This window comes from Vicugna pacos, unplaced genomic scaffold (assembly GCF_048564905.1).
Source record: "Vicugna pacos unplaced genomic scaffold, VicPac4 scaffold_19, whole genome shotgun sequence".
Lineage (NCBI taxonomy): Eukaryota > Metazoa > Chordata > Mammalia > Artiodactyla > Camelidae > Vicugna > Vicugna pacos.
In genome coordinates, this window is record NW_027328740.1 from 35500847 (window position 1) to 35520449 (window position 19603).

The window sequence follows — 19603 nt, forward strand, 5'->3', positions numbered from 1 at the left end:
TTTTGAGTCAAGCCCTAGATAACTGCTAATTGACACTGACCCTTGTCTTATTCCTGAGTTTTAGCGAAGGAGCCAACATCTGGATGGAACTGAAATTTCCCTGCTGATATACAAGGCTGATAAACCACCCTATTCCAACATCTGATTCTGGGGCTCTTCAAAACGCGGGTAAGGCCCCGCTTCATAAAAGACGGGTCCTCCACCTGCCCTTCCCAGGGGTTCTGGGAGGCCGCGGCCACGCAGGGCTACCCGGAGTCGCGGTCCAAGCCCCAGAGCCCGAGGGGGAGGAAAGCCGGAGGCTGTGCCCCAGCCCTGTCCCCCCCCCAACCCGCTCCCCGGCACCACAGCCCTCCCCGGCCGCCACACCAACCCGGATCCCACCCCGGTCCATGTCCACTGGCCCCGCCAACGGCGCTGCCGTACGTTTACCGTCTGTGAGACGCCGCCCCAGAAAGGATGTCGGCCGCCGACTGACGCGGCCAGAACTAGTGGCCCGGCCAAGCAAGCCGCCATCCCCAGCAGCAAACACCGCCATGGCCCCGGGCAGCTGCACACTTCCGGAGCCCGCTGCCTGCCCCAGAAGCGCACGCCAGCCCGCGAGGAGCGCGGCGTCTTTATCCATGGCAACGCCGCGGGGCCCTCCCCTAGCGCTTGCGTCTGCGTCCTCCCGAGGTTAGACGTGCGAGGTCAGAACTTTCGGAGCCAATGGGAGCAAGGGCGCGGCCAGGACGGGGGTGGGGGGAGGCTTATGGGGCAGCTGGGTGGGGCCGGGGCGGGCGGGGCCGCGCGGAGGTCCTCAGCTGCAGGTGGCACCGGCCGGAGGCTGGGGCAATGCTGCCAACAGTGGGCGCGGCGGCGGGGCAGCGGGGCGGGGGCACCCTCACCTGTCTGTGTGCGGGGCTCAGCCTGGGCTCCGCGGCCTCCGCTTGCACCGGAAGTGGACCCAGGCTACCTGTGGGCAAGATAGAGGACTGAGCCCAGGCAGGCACATCTGGCCAGGTAGGGCACCTGAAGTGCAGATCCGCCAGGCCGGCTGCCGGCCTTGAATACGCGCTGCTAGGCAGTTTCCAAGAAGACGGGATCTGTCCCAAGAGGGGAGGTAGGGCAGGGTGCCAGATGCCTGGTTGGGTGCGGTCTTACAGGAGAGCCACGTTGAGAGGGTGCAGAGCAGCCCCTGTGTTGGCGGGGCTAGGAATTTGGGGTATAGGGTGGGGATGATGTGTGCCATTCCCTGTGGTCTCCCAAAGAACTCGCACCCCCAAGCAAAGGACCCTGCTCCCTCCACCCTTCACTGCATCCCCTGCCTTCCCCATCACCACCGCCCCTGCCCCCGGAGTGTCCCATGACCTCTCCCCACACCAGGCACCGTCCCTGTTACAGGTACTTATCTCCTGGTGGTTCCAGCCCAAGGGTGGGGGCTGTATCTAACCAGTTAGGATGCCTGGAGCCTTTGTATGAAGCCTCAGACTATAATGCAGGCGTGCACAGAGGCCCCTCAAACAGGATTCCCTGCATTCCCTCCCCACCACGCACCCACAGCGCAGCTGCCACACCAGGCCAAGCCTGCAGGAGGACCGCTGTTCCCTCTCCTCCTGTCCCTGATCAAGAGTGCACCGCCCACACTGCTGGGTATTTAGTGGGCCTTAGAAGAGCAGCTGGTATTTTCATGGACAAATATTTGCTCTTTTGGGAAGAGTTGAGTGCAAAGGGATGTAGGGTATGCCTTTTCTGTTGTCCTGGAACTGGTGACTAGGATGCAAACTTAAGTCAAAGCAGTTTTTAGAGAGAGCCGCAATATATCTTACCCAAAGATCACTGTTCCCCTACAAAGGCAACACCACCTGGCGGGTGGGGTCCTGGTCCCTCTTTCTGGAGGTTGGGCTTTGCACCCTCCAGCTGGGACAGAGCCCGAAACAGCTCTGAACACGCTCCAACAGGCTTTCCCAGCACAAACTGCCTTTATTTTGAATCTGGCTGAAGGAAGCAGCTGAGAAATCTGGGTAAATCTTCCTGGGTGTAACCATGCCTTTTGTGCTGAATGAAAGAGCGGCTCTCCACATGCTAACAGCTTAGAACTGAATGTGTGTCGAAGCCTTCATGCATGTAGCATGTTGGGAACAGCGTTTCATGGTGAGGGGAACTCTATAACTTACATGTGTATGGGGAAGCCCTCACTCCAACAGGGTTTTCCTGCACAAACTGCCTTTATTTCGAAATTGGCTCTTGCTGAGAAATCTTGGTAAGTGTTCTTAAGTGTAGCCATGCCCATTATGCAGGATGAAAGAGCGGCTCTACACTTTTTCACATCTCAGAAATGAATGTGTGTTGAAGCCGTCATTCATGTAGCGTGTTGGGAACACAGAATTTAGTGGTGAGAACTATGTAAATTACATGTCTATGATGAAGCACTCTCTCGAGCCGGGTATTCCAGTGCATACTGCCTTTATTTCGAAACTGGCTTCTCAGAAGCCTGTGGTCTCCACTGCAGGTCTGTCTCCAAACCCAGGGCCAGCATGGTAACTCTGCTCCCCCTGTCTATTCTGGAAGTTCTAGGTGTCCTCCATGGCCCTTCCACCATTATGTTTTTGGAAAACCCCGCAGATGGAATGGGCCTGAGAACAGGAGAGCTGGATGCCAGAAGCCACTGCCCAGTGTGAGGCTCCTGGGAGGGGCATCTCCTCTCCGTGGGCTCTGATCTAACCTCCCCTCTCCCCCACCCCCACCCCTCTCCTCCTGCATTTCCTGATTGATCCCTGGATAATGGTCCATACCAGGAATGACCTGGGAGAGGTTTTATGAGTCTTTAAGTGGAAAAAAAAAAGAAATCTTTAGACAAGTTACTGAAAGTAACTTCCAGCTTTACCGGGAAAGACCTCATTCCAATGTTTAAGGCTAGTTGACAGGGTGTCAAATTGCTTAACCACTCACATCTGAGCAAGTGCTACCTCTCTCTCCAGCTCCCCGCAGCATCCACCTGTGGCAACTTGGCCAAAAGAAGGCAAGAAAGCTCTTTCCCCTCGCCAGCACCAGCGTGGCTTTGGAGTCAGTGGAGGCTGAGAGAAAGAGCCCCGCCCTGAGGTTTGAGGGGCCTCCAGCCACAGCCAGAGGAGCGGGGGTTTTCAGAGTGGCCCAGCAGGGAAACCAGGCAAGGCCACCTGGCCCAAGTCTTCCCTGCCCAGAGAGCCCCATGAACTGCTTTGGGCCACACTCCCCGTTTGGGCCCCCTGCAAAAAGATACCACGGGAGCCACACCTGAGAAGGCAGAAGGACAGCCCTTTAGCCTGGGGTCCCAGCAGGTGTGTCCTGTGAGACCTGTGGCCACATAAGTTACTTGTCTCTCCAGGTCACTGAAGGGACTGTGCTGGGCATCTTGGTGGTCAGGGACATGGGAACACCTCTAAACTCTGAAGAAGGACAGAGAGACTCTTCCTGGAAGCAAGGATTCCAGGGAGACACCTTGCCCAGAACTGGGGGACTGTGTCCTGAGCAGACCCCTGGGAGGCAATGTGGGGCTGTGGGGTCCTCTTCTGAGAAGGGAGCAGGTGAGTTTTCCGGGGGTGGGGTCCTGCTTTGTCCAGATATGTCCTTGTGTAAGACTCATTTACAAACACCTCCAAGTCCACCTAGGGGTGGCCCCAGAGGTGGGGGTAGAGGAGGAGAGTGAAGGGTGCAGACTTAGGGCCCCCTGAGCCACCCAGGGAGCCAAGGGTCAGTGGGAACATCTTGGGAGTCTAGTGCAGGGGTGGAGGACGAGCACTAAGAACATGCCAAGTCATGCAATAAAGTGACCCGTGACCACGAGACACAGGTGGCCGTACACCAAAAGAGGCAGATAGAAATTTAGACCCAGGATCTGAGAACCTTGAGAGGGGCTGGAGGGTCCCAGGAACCCTCAGGAACAGCTCTTCTAGGGGCACAGACATCCCAATACACACATTTCTCATGGAAGCTTTTTGGGGTGCAGAGTGAGTTACCAGGATCCTGAACTTAGTATGGAATCACGGTTCCTGGCAATAAATTGCTGTCATTTGTCCCTGGACATGCACAGGGGAGCTGACTGCTGTGGGGGTCACTGCAGGACTAGAATCTTCTGGTGTCTGCTCTGTGACCACAGAAACCCAGGGGGATTTCTCAACAGGAGAACCTGGAGACCATGCCTGCAAGGACCACCCTCATGGGATGGCCAAGGAGCTCGTGGTACCCAGGTCACCAAGTGACGAAGTTGTGAGGTTGCCTGGGGAATCGTGGGGGCATGTAGATTTCTGAGGTCAGCACGTGGGCCCAGCACTGCTGGATGGTCTGCACAAAGAGGGGCCTGCCCTCCTGATGATGGCTCTTAACACCTGCAGGGAAACTGCTCCCAGGGCTCCTGGAGGTCCATATTGAGAGTGTCCTGCCAGCCTTGTGGGGTCACCTTCCCCTGATGCAGAAGCAGACCTCTCTCCCTTGAGGCCCAGGGGACACCTGGCTCAGGTGCCACCTGTGTGCCCTGGACACGCAGAGCCCCAGAGCTCTGGCACAGCCTGGGGTGTGGTGGTGTCCGGGCAAGAAAGGCCCTGGGAAGGGGGTCATTCAAGGGCAGAGGCCACTCTGCAGGGATGCTGGACCTGGCAGCAATGCACTGCTTCAGTACTCCCTTGGGTTGGGTCTCCAACCTGTGGGATGGAAGGGCCACTCCTTCCTGTGTTGCAGTCGGGGGAACTAGATCCATCGTCAAGGTCAGCCCTGAAAATGGAGGCTGCGCTACCTCCATTCCTGGAAAGAAAATCAGTCCCCTCCAGTCCAGGTGATTCAGAAAGTCATTCAGCAATGTTCGGGGCCCCCACTTTAGGCTTTGAATTAGAGCTGAGCGGCTTAGGAGGCCAGATCCCTGACCGTGGCTCCAGGAGCAGGTTTTCTGCTGGGGGACAGGATCCTCACAAACACCTGTGTCTTTGTGGGACACTCCCCTCTGACAAGCTGGGAGGCAGGGTGCAGTTGTGGGAAATCGTGTTTACATGAGCAGAGGGCCACCATGTGGTGGGGGCACAGGAGACTGTGAGAATGAGTCCCACAGCCTTTCTGGAATCAAAAAACTGGCAAATGTGAAAAAGTGCATAATTTGTTTTATTGAACAGGCTGCTTATGTACGTTTGGAGGACCAGGTTCAATGACTCAGCATCCCTCCAGGACAATAGCCTCAAGAGAAGAACAGACAGAGCAGGAGGAGATCTGGGGTTTCTCCCAGGAATGAGGTGGAACAGGGATTTCTGCAGATTTGCAAGGAGTCCCCGACCACTGAGCATGGGGTTACAGCCCCACGAGACCCCTGTCATGTTTGGCTTGGGCTCTGGTTCTGGCCTGCTCATGTATTCTTCCAGCAGAGTTCCAGAAACTCAGAGGGTGGACTTAGAGGGGCTGCGTTTGGAACCTAGTGAGGAGTTGGAGGGTCCTTTATATTGAGTCCCTTCATCCTAATCACCGTAGCTGAAGCCCAACACCCCCCAGGCCCCCATGGTTGCCGTGGAGGGAGAACAAGCCTGGCAGGCGACCTAGGGGTCCCACTACTGTGTCCTTCCCTTGTCTTCGTTCCCTTTCACCCCGGAAGGTGTGATTGTCTCGTGTCATGGTGGCCTCCACAATGTCCCTCCCAGTAATCTCTCTTCTCCATCAGGTGGGGTTCCCAACCCCGCTCAGCCTTCTCTGCATGGATGCTGAAGGACCAGGCCCACCTGAGGTTCTGAGCTCGAGCAGTAAGGTGGAAACAAAGAAACCAATGGAAAAAAGAAGCAAGTGATTGTGGCAAAGCTCCCCACCACAGAGAAGCTGCCCTGAGTGGAAGGGAGAGTGTGGGCATGCCCGTTTGTTTCCTATCTCCCAGTGCTCTTAGCTTTCTTATTGCCTACCTGCATGGTTACAACAAAATGATCTGCAAAACTGAAAATATTTACTCTCTTGCTTTTACAGAAAAGGCTGGCCAGCCTCTGGTCCGGTACCAGGCAAGAGATTGGAGTTCCTTTCCAGTTTGGAAACATCTTGGCAGGCCCAGGTTTGCAAAGGTCTTTAAGAGTAGTTACGGAGTTTTGCTTTTAAACTTTTTTACGGCTGTATATACTTGTGAGATGTGGTTGTGATGTATAATTCTGAGCCGGGATTTTCTCAAACTGTTTCTCACTTCTTATACCAGACATTCCTAAATTCCAAGTGGAACTGCATATTAAGGAAGCCATGGAATTTAGCAAAAGGATACAGATCTCATTTCCTTTTAAGCATCGGTGTACCTCCATCATGGCAGTATTTGTTATGTGTTATTGATAGGGGAACTAAGTAGTAAACAGATTAATAGAAAATAGGGGATTTTAGGTACACAGGTTCATCTTTTCAACATTGTTTGTAATATTTGCAGTTTAAGATGACCATTCCTGAGAAACAGGCAGCCTCTTAGAATGAAATAGCATTTCCTCTGAACCATAATTAATTTTTATTTTGTAGACAGCAGGAAGGGTAATAACACGTCACACATTTGGGGACGTCAAAGAGAAAATGTAACTTTCTGGGAGCGCACTCCCCCGCCTCCCCCTGCCCTTTTTACTGTCCCATTCTCCCTGGAAGGCTCTTTCTTATCTTCTGCTCATGGCTCCAGTAACTCTTTCTTCCTCCTTGTTCCTCAGCTGGTAAGGTTAGTTTTCTACTTTGAACAAGCAAACAAGCCAACAGAAGAGAAATTTCACAAGCAACTCCCAGCACATCCGCTCGCCTTCTGATGTCTGTGACCTCACTCTCAGTGCCCCACCGCTTATTAAAAGTGGCATCGAAAGCCAGTTCCTCCAAAAGTCCCCGAGGCCCCATCCCTCCCATCTTCTCTGGGTTGTCACTCCCAAAACCATCCTCTCTTTCACTGCCTCATCTATTTTGTTCTCCTGCTAGTTGGCACCATCAGTATATAAACGTCCATCCCCTTAAACCAACAGCACTCCTTGACCCTAATTCACCCCCACCAATTGCCACCCTGTGTCTTTGCAGCAAATCTTTAAGGAGTTGTTTAAACTCACTGTCTGCATCTTCTCTTGAGCCATCCCCTTTTACACCCATTCTGGCTTTTCGCCTGATCCCTCGCTCTATGGAAACTGCCCTGTCAAGGCCATCAGTGACCCCATGTTGCTAAATATAGTGGTCAATTTTGACTCCTCATCATGCTTGGCCCCTCGGCAGCATTTGACCCAGCTCTTCCATCCCTCCTACCCCGTGTTCCTGCTTCACTCAACCCCCAGCCCATCTCTCTGTCTGTTTCTGCTTTTGGCCTGCTGGCTGGTCCTTTGCCAATGTCTCCTGTTTTTTCCAAACATATACTGTGGGTGTTCCCCAGGGTGGGTTCCTGGGCCTCTCCTCTCTCTCTCTGCTATTCCTTTGGTGGAAGCAACCCAGCCTTGGAAATTGGCATGCCATCAATTTCTCGATTTCTCCAAAATTCCCTGATTTCCCCTTTCCATCTGAGCCTTTATCCCTGAGACTCACATCACATTCTTTCCCTTTCATTCATCTTGCTTTCACATTCATACATATGTTCTACTATGAAATTACTTTTCCAAATTTTGAATCAGTACATATATATCATGTAAAATGCTCAAATATGTATTATTCCCACTAAGATGCTAATTCTACCTTAGAACATTTCTGCACTTCTGTATTTATGTGAATAAAGCGAATAGTATTTCTACAAGCCTCATAGTTAAACACTGTTAGTTTGGGGCTATTATGTAACATGAAATAATGGTACATCAACATAGTCGTTTTTCATTTATTTTTATGTAACACCGAGATGAGGTTTTTGCCCTGAAGACTGGTTTTATTGAAATTTTACCTACGTTGCGGACAGTCAGTTTATGTGAAAGCCCTCATTTCTCCCCTTTTTGATATATGCTCCATTTGGCTATATATAACATATAACTTGGCATGAAACAAAATTCCCAAATCATTCACATAATACAATTAATATGTTTAATTATATTTTTTAAATGTTAAAAAGAAAAAGAAAACAGATTCCTCTACCTATTAGGCACTTCTGTGGCAATATGTAACACACCCCTTAACCATGACATTGAAGAACTGAGCTGATACCAGCCCCTTTCCACCTGCTCAGCCCCACCTTTTCCCATCCCCTTTCCCATCCGGAGAGGACATCCCTCCCATTGTCCAGGCCCAGATGTTGGAACCATGTCCTTTCTCTCTCTTTCTTTTACACTCACAGACAGCAAATCCAGCTTGTTAGAAAATTCTGGATATTCTGTCTTAATTAAATACCTGCTCTCTGCTCCCCGCCCTCCTAAGAGCCACCTTCAGCCTTTCCTGGATACCAATAGCCTTCTGTTTCCATCTTTGCTTTCCTACAATCTCTCATCCACACAGAGTCAGAGGGAGCCTGTAAAAACATACATTGGGGGTGGTGGGTGTTGCTCAGTGGTAGGGCGCATGCTTAGCATGCTTGAGATCCTGGGTTCAATCACCAGCACATTCATTAAAATAAATAAATTACTTCCCCCCAAAAAACACAAACACAAAAGCATAAGTTGGACTACATCACCCCTCCCCTCAAAACTCACTAAACGGGTCACCATGTCATTAGGAGCCAAAGTCGTCACAAAGGCCTCAGGACCCGGCGTGCTCTGCCTCTCTGCCCACACTCTCCCCCTCACTCTGGGGGCCTCTGGCTCCGGCTCTTCCTTCTTCCTCCGGATCTATTCTGCTTCAAGTTCATTACTCCGTGAGATCTGCCAGGATTGCCTTATTCTCTCCTGCCTGCCTCCCACCCCACCGCCATCACCCGAGTTTGCTCATATCACTCTTTTTTAAAAATTTTTCCAAACTCTTGCTACCCCAACATGCTGCCTGTTTCCTCTGCTAAAATTCTGAGCCCCCAGTGATGGGGAGTCATGTCTATTTTGTTGACTGATAAAGCCCGAGAGCCTTGGGAACGGTCTAGTTAGGAGATTCCCGTATGTAGTAGGAGCTTATACACATTTGCTGAATGAATGTAGATGCCCTGGTCCAATCCAATGGAGCACTTCTGTGACGTGCTCAAAGAATAACTCTCCTTTCCACCTGAGAGGGGGTGACAACTTCCCTGCTGATTAAAGGCAAGAACTTTTTGCTTTATGCTGTTAACCTTAGGCGGGGAGACTGGGGGATCTTCATATATATTTTTAAATTTGGTTCACTCTGCAGTTGGTCTTTGGTCTCTGTATAATTTTGAGAAACTCTTTATAAGTGAATCATTCTTTGATCAGATTGAACAGGTTCCAGGGGGAAGGACCAAGCCTGTCCCATCAGCCATCCTATGTGTCTTGTCCTGGGACCCAGTGGATGCTCAGCATGTAAGTGAACCGACAGGAGTGAGTGAAGAGATGGGAGCATCTCATTATTGTGGCGGATCTCTGTCCAATGCCTTGAGATTTGGGGAAGGGTTTACGAGTGCAGAAGGGAGAGCTCAGGTCCTCTGTGCTTTTCCTGAGTGCCCTGGCCTTACCCATTCCCCCAGCCCCCTCTGGGCAGCCAAGCCAAGGAGCTGGGCCACCAGGGGTTGTGCTGATCAATAATCCACCTTCACCCCAATTCCGGGGGTAGGTACACATGGTTGTAGACACTGGAGTCAGGTCCTTGGAGGAATTCCTCACCGAACTATGTTTTGGACCTTTTATTTTTCTCTAGAACCTCCAGCTGAAGAAGATTGTCTTAGACACATGAAAGTTGAGGACACCTTCTGTCCCCTCGCAACCCAGGTGGGCCTGGGAGTCTGCTTTTTCTATAGCCGATGGGCTCGTGTTGATTTGGGCATCCCTGTGCCTGAATTCCTGCAGTACACTCGGTGGTAAGGATGGGGGTGCCTGGCAGGGAGGGAAGCGGGTTGGGAGACTGTACAGCTGGGCTGATGTTAACCTGGGGTGAGCGGGAGCTTGCTGATGCATGGCATCTCGGGGCAGGGAACTCTCCACACTCAAGAGGGGTTCCCACTCCCGCAGGGTCCCTTTGATCAGGGTGCTGGGCTGTCAGGGGACCACAGGGGTCCCAGTGAGGATTAGGGTGCCTTCAGGCAATGGGAAGTGTGGGGTCCAGTGGCAATTGAATTAACTGTGCACCCAAACCCAGCCCCCACCTCTTTCAGCCTGTTTCCTAATCTGCAAAACTGGAATGTTATTAAACATCTCACGGGGTCATTGATGGGCTGGGACAGACTACACAGTCAGGAGCTGGAATTCCTCTGTCCCCTGATTGTTTGCCTTCTTTCTGACTATTTGCTCTCACAAGCTCAGTTTCTCTGTCTCTCGCTCTTTCACTTCTAAGTTTCTCTCATGCTCTGGTTTCATTTGATTTCCAACCACCGCCCCTCCCCTCCGCCAAACTCCAGATGAGTGAACTTGATTTCTATGTGTCAGTTCCAAATTCCCAGGAAAGATGCTCTGTCACCCTCTGGATCTTCTGTCCAACCCATGAGTTGTGGCCAGATGAGCGAGTCCCTCTGGGACCAGCAGAGGGTCTCTGCCCAGCCCCCAGCCACCACTGTGGGAGCACATAGCTCTCCGTGGAGGAAGTACTGGCTGTGACCTTGTGTCACTAAGTGTGAATTTATGTCTTCTCTTGAACCACCTTCATCCTCCTAAACAAAGATGAAAATTAAACACTCCCGGGATTTGTGTCATGGAACACTCAGGGTGGGGGCTAATGGGGCTGGAATTTCTGCTGTATTTAAGGGGCTACAGTGAATCCCCAACGAGAGCCTGCAAAGGGAACAGCACCAGCCCCACCCGGCACTTAGGGCGCTGAGTCTGCGTGACGTTGAGCCAGGCTTCTGACCACAGCTCAGGGGTCTGGTCTGACCAGTTAGCCTTTGAAACCAACCAGCTTTGGATTGCTCAATCCCACCCTGAGGTTTTACCTGAACCATCAGCTTCTGTATCTCTGAAGACAGATGCTGAGGACCCTTCACGTAAGCCGTTCGCACAGCCCTGTTCAGGCCTTTGTGCTGCACGGTCTGCCCGGCGAGCTGACCGAGGTTGGTATTTTACTGATGTTAGAAGTAGTCTGGTTTCCCGATGTACTGTTTCACTGAACAAGCAACAGAAGCCACTTCTCGCTGATAAAAGCAGAAAAGGGACATAATGAAAAGATACTGGGAGGGTGTGTGGAGTGGCCAGGACCGGAGCCAACCCAGGAGCTGTAGGAGGTGTTAGGGAGCCCCAGGCACCAGGCTGGGAGGGGTGCTACCGGGCCCCCTGCCACCCCAGAAGGGACCCCCCTCCACCCGACCCTCCACCTCACTCACTGCAGGTTCATGTCCCGGCAGGGCCAGGTCACACTGAAGCCACCAGCACACACCTCAGTTGGGGAGCTGGCCCCGTCTGAGCTGCGGGCGTGCCTGGTGTGGGGAGAGGCCCAGTTAGAGGAAGGCAGTTCCCCTACTGTTCCGAGTTAAGGTGCAAGTCAGTGCCCATCACTCAGGAGAGCCAGGCTGGACGGACCTCATTGTGGTGACTAGGCTGTCTGAGTTCACTTATTACTTTCTACGTTTGAAGGCCCTGGAGGGAGAAAAAGTGAAGGTTCTAGTACTTATTTTGTGTTTCCCACGTACCAGGTGTGGTAAACAAGCCACTTCAGACAAGGCCCGGAGCAACCACGTAAATAGGCCACGGAGCAAGTCGTGCAGTCAGGCCTCTGTGGTCCCGAAACCCGTGTCCCCATCGGCTCCATAGTTACCAGTGGAAACTAGGGGGATTTATGGGACTGTGTGCTCCTGTGAGGGCTGGGATATGTGTGTTTAAGTCCACATCTTCAGAAACTCGGCTAGAACCACAGCCACTGATTGCACGGTGGCAGAGGAAGGGAGGATTCCAGCCTCTGGTCCAGCTCGTGTGGAGCTCAGAAGTTCTTCCTCCTGTCCTGAAAATAACACCAAATCTGAGGGAGCTGCAAACCCACTGCTCTTCTTAGATCCCAGAAGACTGAGGGGGAAAGCTGCTTCCAACCCAGAGAGGTTGCAAAGGGAACAGCGGGCAGGCTTGGAGAGTCACAGCTCCCAAGGCAGAACCTGCTTTTGTAAGAACCCTGGGGGCAGGCAGATTTAACAGGTCCCTGAGGCCAGCAAGAGGCTCAGTGTGGGGAAATCAGAGTGTGACAACTCCAGGGGGCCAGTCAGAGGGGCCCCATGCTCTTTTTCATGTATTTTACATCCAGGACTGTGTCCTGTTCTCAGAATGAAGGTCAGAGGATAACTCCTCATGCTTCCTGCCTGGAGAGGAGAAAATAACTGTATTGAAATACACCCAGAACATTCTGTTTCATTGGGGGAAGTTGTTTTTTGTTTGTTTTATTAATGAGAAATTATTTTACCAGAGCCTAACCAACCTGGGAGAAGGGAAATCCCTTCTGTGTCACCCAAATTGGGGTGGGGGGAAAGAGACACACTTGTGGAGGTCACAGCTCAGGGCACAGGCTCAATGAGAACTAATCACAGGACTGCAGATGCCCTGCTCTGTCCCGCTCCCCCAACACCTTACCTCCATGTCAGTAGGGCCCGTGTGTAATAACAGGAATAATACTAACAGAAGTAAATGTCTCAGGAGTGTCTAGGGAAAACCCAAAGACAGCGGGGAGATGAAAACAAGGACACACAGGCTGTTTTAGCCTCTCACACCAATAGCTGTAGCAAACTACACACAGCCCAGCCCCAGTAGATAAACAGACAACCTCACAGAAGAAATTATTTATTTTGGTTCTCTTACCCAGTGCATTCCATGGTGCATCCTCGCCTAGAATTGAGTGGAAGCAAGTCCATCTCAGAAGGGACATAACTGAAGAGGGATGGCTTCCCAGACTCTGAGGGGCAGAGAGAGCACCAGCCTGGGTTAGAGAAAGGTGAGGGGTGGGGTAGGGTGTGGGCTGCCTTCTTCCCCATATAAGGAACCTTCCTGAGGCCAGCACAGTAGGAGGGAGGGCCATGGGGTGGAAGCAGCCAGACTTCATCCTGAGAACTGTTGGGATGCCTCAAAGGGACCATTCAGGTGCCCAAACTGGGCCCTGATTGAGGGAGCCAGTCGGTCTGACTCAGAGCCCAGGACTGAGGTGGGCTCACAGCAGGCCGGTATTACTTGGCCGGATCCATTTCACTTCTCCGAAGCCCTGTGTAAAACATGAAGCGTGGACGGCCTGGTGAGCACAGCTCTGCCCTCAAGACCGGTTTCAACTCCTCTCTTCCCAGAGAACAGCATCTCTGAACCCGTCCTGGGTGACCTCACAGAGATCACCCTAGTGGCCCAGGCTAGTGACCGGGAACATGTACCTTCCTGCAGGCAACCCCTGACGTCCACTGATGCATCATATACTGGCAAAGAGTGAGTCACTGTGCATTGGTCTAACAGCAGAGACTCTGCCAAAGGCCCAAGAGGTGGTGTGTGGGACATGCAGGGGTGCAGGAGTGTAAGCAGTGCAAAAGTGTAACTGGGACAGGGGTGCAGGGGCTGTGGAGGGCGCAGGCATTTCAGGGGATGTGGGGGTGGAGGGATGCAGAATTGCAGAGAGTAGCAGGGGTGCAGAGGTGCAGGGAGTGTAGGGATGCAGGGAGGTGCTCAGGGACCTGGCCAGGATAAGAAGGCAAGTGCACATCCTTGCAGTCAGCCTGACCCCGGTAGGCTATTGCAATGCTTTTGGGCTGCGGCGGCGGCGGTGGCGGTTGGGAGGCTGCCCGGGCAAGCCGATCGATTTCTTCTCTTCCCTGCAGCCTGGCCTGGGGTGGGGCTTGGCCGCCGGAGATTCGCCAGATGTTGCACTCCAGGTAAGCTTGCTCCTGGTAGGTGGGGCGGTTAGGTCAGAAGGCAGTGGCAGCGGCAGAGGGGCGGAGCGGGTCTACCCCTGGTGAACGGGTGGAATAGCTGCCTTGTCCCGGCTGCTGGGCCTGGGAGCGGCCTCTTCTTCCCCAGGTCGCCGGACACTCCTGTCCCACTCAGCTTGCTGAGTGCGGAGTGGGGGCGGGGCCGTTAAGGTGCGGGACCCACGGGGGGAGGGAGGCTGCCGCGGGGGAGCCGATCAATTCGCTCCGCTCTCCCCAGAGGCGGAGCCAGGGGCGGCTTCTGCTGCCCTAGAGGCGGGACGCGGGTCTCCAGATGAACTTGCTCCTGGGAGGCGGCGGCGGAGGCGGCAGGGGCAGGGGATGTGTTCCAGGGAGTTGCTCCATTTCTTCTCTCCCCCACGGCCTGGCTTGGGGGCGACGTCTGCCTCCGGAGATTTGCCTCAGGTCCGACTCCAGGTGAGCTTGCTCCTGGGAGATGGGTGCGGTGCGGTCAGGGGGCTGGTAAGGTGGTGGCTGCAGGCATAGGGAGGCTGCCCCGGAGGAGACTGTGGATTAGCTCCATGTCTGCACCGCGTGGCCTGAAGGCGGCCTCTGCTGCTCCAGGTCCCGGGACACCCCTGTCCCACTTTGCCTGCTGGGGGCGGGAGGCAGGGTAGTCAGGGTGCAGGGGTGGCGGTGGTCGGGGGCCTGCAGCGGGGGAGCGGACCATTTGCTCCCATCTTCCCCGCGTCTTGTCCTGGGGGCGGTCGCTGTTGCCCTGTGTTATGAGACGCGTGTATCCTAGTCGGCCTGACCCCGGGAGTTGGACTTGGTACTTTGGGGGTGGTGGCAGCAGCGGCAGGTTTTCCCAGGGAACTTGTCCATTTGCTCCCACTTCCCCCCATGGTTTGCCCTGGGGGCGGTCCCTGTTGTCCCAAGTTCGTCGGACGTCCATCTCCAGGTCAGCCTGCTCCCTAGAGGAGGCCACTGTGAGGTCATGGGCAAGAGTGGTGGCTGCTGCGGGGGTAGGGGCTGCCTTGGGGAGCTGGTGGATTGGCTCCCGTCTCCCCGATGGCCTGGTGTGGGAGTGGCCTCTCCTGCCCCAGGTCACCAGACGCACCTGTCCCACTCAGCCTGCTGGGGGAGGGGCGCCCTGGGCGGTGCCTTTAAGGTGCGGGGGTGGCGATGGCGGGGGTAGAAGACCTGCAGCGCGGAGCCTGTCAATTTGCTCTCCTCTTCCCCGTGACCAATCCTGGGGGCGTCCTCTGCTGCCCAAGAAGCCGGATGCCCGTCTCCAGGTCAGCTTGCTCCTGGGAGACGGGCCCGATGCGGTCAAGGGGCAGAGGCAGTTGCGACGGCCGGCTGCCCCGCCTAATGGGGCCACTTCTTCTCCTCTCCCCTGACCTGGCCTGGGGACGTCCTCTCTGGCGCAAGATTCGCCTGACACCCCACACCTGGTCTGATTGCTCCTGGAAGGTGGGCGCGGTGAGATCAGGAGGTGGAGAGGACAGGGGCTGCCCCTGGAGAGCTGGAGGATAAGCTCCAATCTCTCTGCAGGCCTGACGTGGGGGCGGCCTCTGCTGCCCCTCGTTCCCAGGTCACACTTCTTCGGGTCATATTTCCCCGGGGTTGCGGTAGGGTGCGGGGGCGTCGGGGTGTTGGCGGGGGTATGGAGCCTGTCACTCGGGAGCTGGGGGTTTAGCGCCCATCTTTTCCGCAGATTGGCCTGTGGGCAGCCTCTGTTGCTCCAGATCGCAAAGCAATTTCCCTGACAGCTTAGCCACCAGAGGTGGGCAGGATGGGCTGAGAGGGCTGAGGCAGCCGCCAAGGCAGCGACGGAGGAGGCTGTCCCTGGCCAGCTGGTCAATTTGTTCCCATCTCAACCTTTGCTGCCCCAGTTTCGCAGAACGCCCTTCTCCAGTTTATTCTTCTCCAGGGAGGTGGGCGCAGTGCATGCAGCCCGAGGTCTGGGCTCTCCCTTGGGAGGGGCAGAACTCTCTTGTTCTCCTTTGTCTTTATTCTTCAGCGAAGTGGTTACTGGACGCAATTCTTAATTCTGAGAAAGTGTAGCCTGTGTTATGGAAGAGCTGCTGGACAGTGAGGTTTCTGGGTGGATTTTCACATCAGCTGATGCCCCAGGCAGGCAGGAAAGCTATTACTCAGAGCTTCTTAGTCTGGGGTTGGGGATGGCCCTGCCATCCTTGCCATGCTTTTTATAAATGTGTTACTCCCCTCTTTTTCCTAGGTGACATTTTAGGTTATTGGGTCTCAGATTGCTGGCACACTCATCCCTGTTCTCAGACATCTTTTAAACTTGGGTGAAGTGATAAGTAGGGGAAGATGATTTACTGAAAGGTAAGAATACTTAAATTCGCATTAAAGCTACATTCTGTCAATCTTTCTAAAATGATTTTCCTCTGATTCTAAATCCACGACCTAGTGAATGTTGTACTCCTGTGTAAAATCATTGATCTTCACATCACATTTGTTGAGTGGTCAACGAGATTTGTTAATTAGATTATTCCTGAAAGGAAAAGTTCAGGCTTTTCAGAATTCCTTGTCTGATGTCACCCAGGCAGTCACAGTAGAAGACAGAGCTGATATAAAAATCCCTCAGCTGCCTGAACTGCAAAGCTTCTGGGATTACTGATCCCTGAAATGCAGGTGACTCTTGATGATAATCTGGGGGATGGTTTAAATGATCAGATTCTTCCAGTCCTATAAATGGGTTCCGTGGCCCCAGCCCCGGGAGAACTGGACATAAGGGCCATATCGTGTGTGGTGGGATGGGAAGGCAAGGTGTAAGAGCTGGAATCACTGAGATTCCACACTCGCTAAACACAGACTCCAGAGCCTAATTGTTGTCAGGTTCTGTTCTGGATTTGAGAGTGTGTTCATACATGATTCTTGCCCTTCTGGAGTCACTGCCTGGGTGGAAGTAACCTTTACATAGATCTGTGGAGGATGACATTTAAGTAGATGGGCTGTTATGGTTCTCAATGTGCCCAGGCTTGCTCTTCCAGGCACTCGTGGGACTAACGCGAGTCATGTTATTCACTCATTCACTGATTTATTACCCTTGAATTGATCACTCGTCCCACAGTAAGTGAAACAAGGTAACAGGAAGCTGAGTTTTGTCCCCTCTCCTATCACTGATTGTTTTTCAGTCGGGCGCCCTGCGTATGCATTGTGAAACGGTGGTATTTCGTGCCCAATGGGGCAGCACTGTCAGTTCTGAGAATCAGGGGAGACACATGGGTAGGACAGCACCCTGACACACATGGCACCCCCCATCCCGTGAGACAGAATTGTCGATGCTCAGGTGACCCGATGTAGACTGCGGTGCTAAACCTGAGCATGTTTAGTTATCCTGGTGGCTATGAAAATACAGACTACCAGTCGCTACCTCTGGAGACTCTGAGGGTGTGCACCCCAGGATTCTGCATTTTAAGAAGCACTTTAACGAATCCTGATGAAGAGATCTGAGTGTCCTACGGAGAAACACTGGTGTGCGAGGCACCAATATTGAGGATTCTCAGGGAACGATGTCTTTTTAGGATGGTCCATGGGCCCTCACTTTAGACTTTTGCCTTGAGTTTAATTTTATGTGTTCAGAAGTGATGTCTTTCAATTCCAGAGCATGTCAGCATGCTCTGTGCAGGGATTTACTCTCAGTAGATGGCAAAAACTATGATTCTTCAGGTCACCGAGCTACACTGTGAACGATATTTTATTTTGGTTTTCTTTGTAGCAATGCAGAGTCTCCCGAGAAGAGATTTAGACTCAACAGCTTTGTGTCAGACTTTGGAAGACCGCTGCTGCCCAAGGTGTTCTCTGGCAGTGCAATGATGAATCTAGGTCCCTCTTTCACTGCTACATCAATGAAGTGGACCACTTGGACAAGGCCAAAGCTGGTATCCCTACCATAGCCCTTTACAGTGTTATTCGGCTCCAGGAAGCCATCAGATGCAGCAGGTGGCCAGAGGAGGAGCCGAACAGACTCATGAAATGTGACATCCCCAACTTTATCAACACGGACCAGAACTCTGCCTTTGTGGAAGATGATTTCCTGATTTTGTAACTACCGATTGTTCTAGAAAATAAGCCAGTTGCCCAGAACTCACACAAAGACTTGAATTGAGAAACGTGCTTTCTCAGGTATCTTTCTGAAGATGTGAAGTCTATCTTTGTATGGAAGGAAGTCCCCTTTCACAAAACTGAATGTGTTTGTGTCTGAGAGAGGGAAATGGAGACAGAAAGACGAAGAAGCAGAAGAGAGCCCCCTCAGAAGAGATCTAGTTAAGGTGAGTTTTTGTGCCTTTAAAAAACATTTGGGGTTTTAGGGGGAACAAAGTATTTACACTGTCTTATTCTCCTCATTGGAAACCTTGGCCCCGTCGTCAGAGTCAGCGGCCTTGAACGGGGGTTGCACGCTGCGTTTCATCTGGCACTGCCACTTCCACGCTCTGCCTTTAGCACGTTGCTTTGCCTGTCAGGGTTGCCACCCTTTTAACTGTAAGGTGAGGAGTCTGGAGTAGATGATCCACCCCAGCTCTGCTGTTTTGCAAATTTCTGATTTCGTATTCGGATGAGTCTGGGATACACCCAGAGCAGTATAAACCAGGCCCTACCTCCTGCCTATTGCTGGGGCATCCCTCAGGTCTGTGCCTTCTACTCAACCCTTTACTGAGCCCAGCTTTTGTCAGGAGCCCAAGTGCCTACCGGGATGGCAGGGGACTTGTCTTTCGTGGTCACGGTGGCCAAGAATTCTATTGGTGTGCTGAAACAACTCTTCTGAGATCCTCCACCCACCCCTGCTCAAACCTAATGACAGCACTACGGTTCCTTTCCTAGGAGGAGGATCAATCCATGGTGCATTTTATGACAATCCTGTCCCCAGGGATGCACGGAAGTTTATCAGCTGAGTGAGGGGAGGTGCCTCTGTGTCCCTGTATCTCTGTCTGCTGACAGTTAGCTGCCACCGGCTACTGAACAAGAAAAGTGCTATTCACCATGTTGTGTGTTTTCCAAATGTGTAGGTGATGGTCTTGTGGCTCGTGCGTGGGCTTTGATTTGGGATGGTGAAGGGCTTATAAATACCTCATCAACATGTATTCGAGGTGGCCTGGTGCCACACAGATTTGATTCATGAAGGCATCAAGCCTGCACACTGGTTTGGAAACAACTTGGTTTTGATCATTCACACTGCATGCATGACTCGCTGCTAATCTCTGGGTGGTTTTTTCATTTCAGATTTATTCACCCCATGTCTTGCTTAAGCTGAAAAATACATTTATTTCACCAGAATATTCTCTGATTCTTTGTTTACACACATCCAGTTTTTTTAATTCCTTTAAAAATGATTCTGTGTTTATAATGCCTCCTAATTTCTATCATCTCTATGTTGCCAGTGGCCTGAGACATGCACCAGATTTGATGCCGGAACAGTTCCACCAAAAGAAATCCCTTTGCCGTAATATCTTTTGAGGAAAATATTATTCTTTAAGGCTCTAACAGTAAATCGTAGAAGAAAGCATGGAACATTTCTTGTAGTTAATACATGTTCATGCAAAAAGAAATGATATTTTCATTAAACAATGTTGATTTTAATAACTTTTACAAATGTGAACATTATTATTCATAATTTAAGTAACCAGATAAAACCACAGTTATTTATTATGAAGATTGAAAACTATTTACATGGTCTCTTAATTAGAAGTAGCTTTATTAGAAGACTGAAGGGTATTTAAAAGATGGAAAAATACCCATGATGACACCATCATTTTTATTAACTAAATATCAAGAACT

At 52.2% G+C, this 19603-nt stretch overlaps 2 protein-coding genes across 7 annotated transcripts in view; both read left to right on the forward strand.

Moving 5' to 3' along the window:
- Positions 1-19603, forward strand: part of LOC140692908 (uncharacterized) — a 417598-nt gene that overhangs the window by 286539 nt on the left and 111456 nt on the right. The gene's annotated exons all lie outside the window — the stretch shown is intronic.
- LOC140692916 (uncharacterized) lies at positions 365-17825 on the forward strand. Of its 6 annotated transcripts, none has more exons than XM_072957126.1 (4): positions 365-672; positions 2958-3145; positions 3344-3542; positions 4139-4540. In XM_072957126.1, exons 1-4 carry the CDS (start codon positions 390-392, stop codon positions 4264-4266), a joined length of 798 nt encoding a protein of 265 aa, XP_072813227.1. In that variant the 5' UTR covers positions 365-389; the 3' UTR covers positions 4267-4540. The 6 variants fall into 6 exon arrangements, 1 of the variants encoding a protein (XP_072813227.1); XR_012068525.1 differs by lacking the exons at positions 365-672; positions 2958-3145; positions 3344-3542; positions 4139-4540 and adding exons at positions 8973-9113; positions 9264-9350; positions 9685-9844; positions 10725-10883; XR_012068528.1 differs by lacking the exons at positions 365-672; positions 4139-4540 and adding an exon at positions 5654-5808 and having other exon boundaries at positions 2822-3078.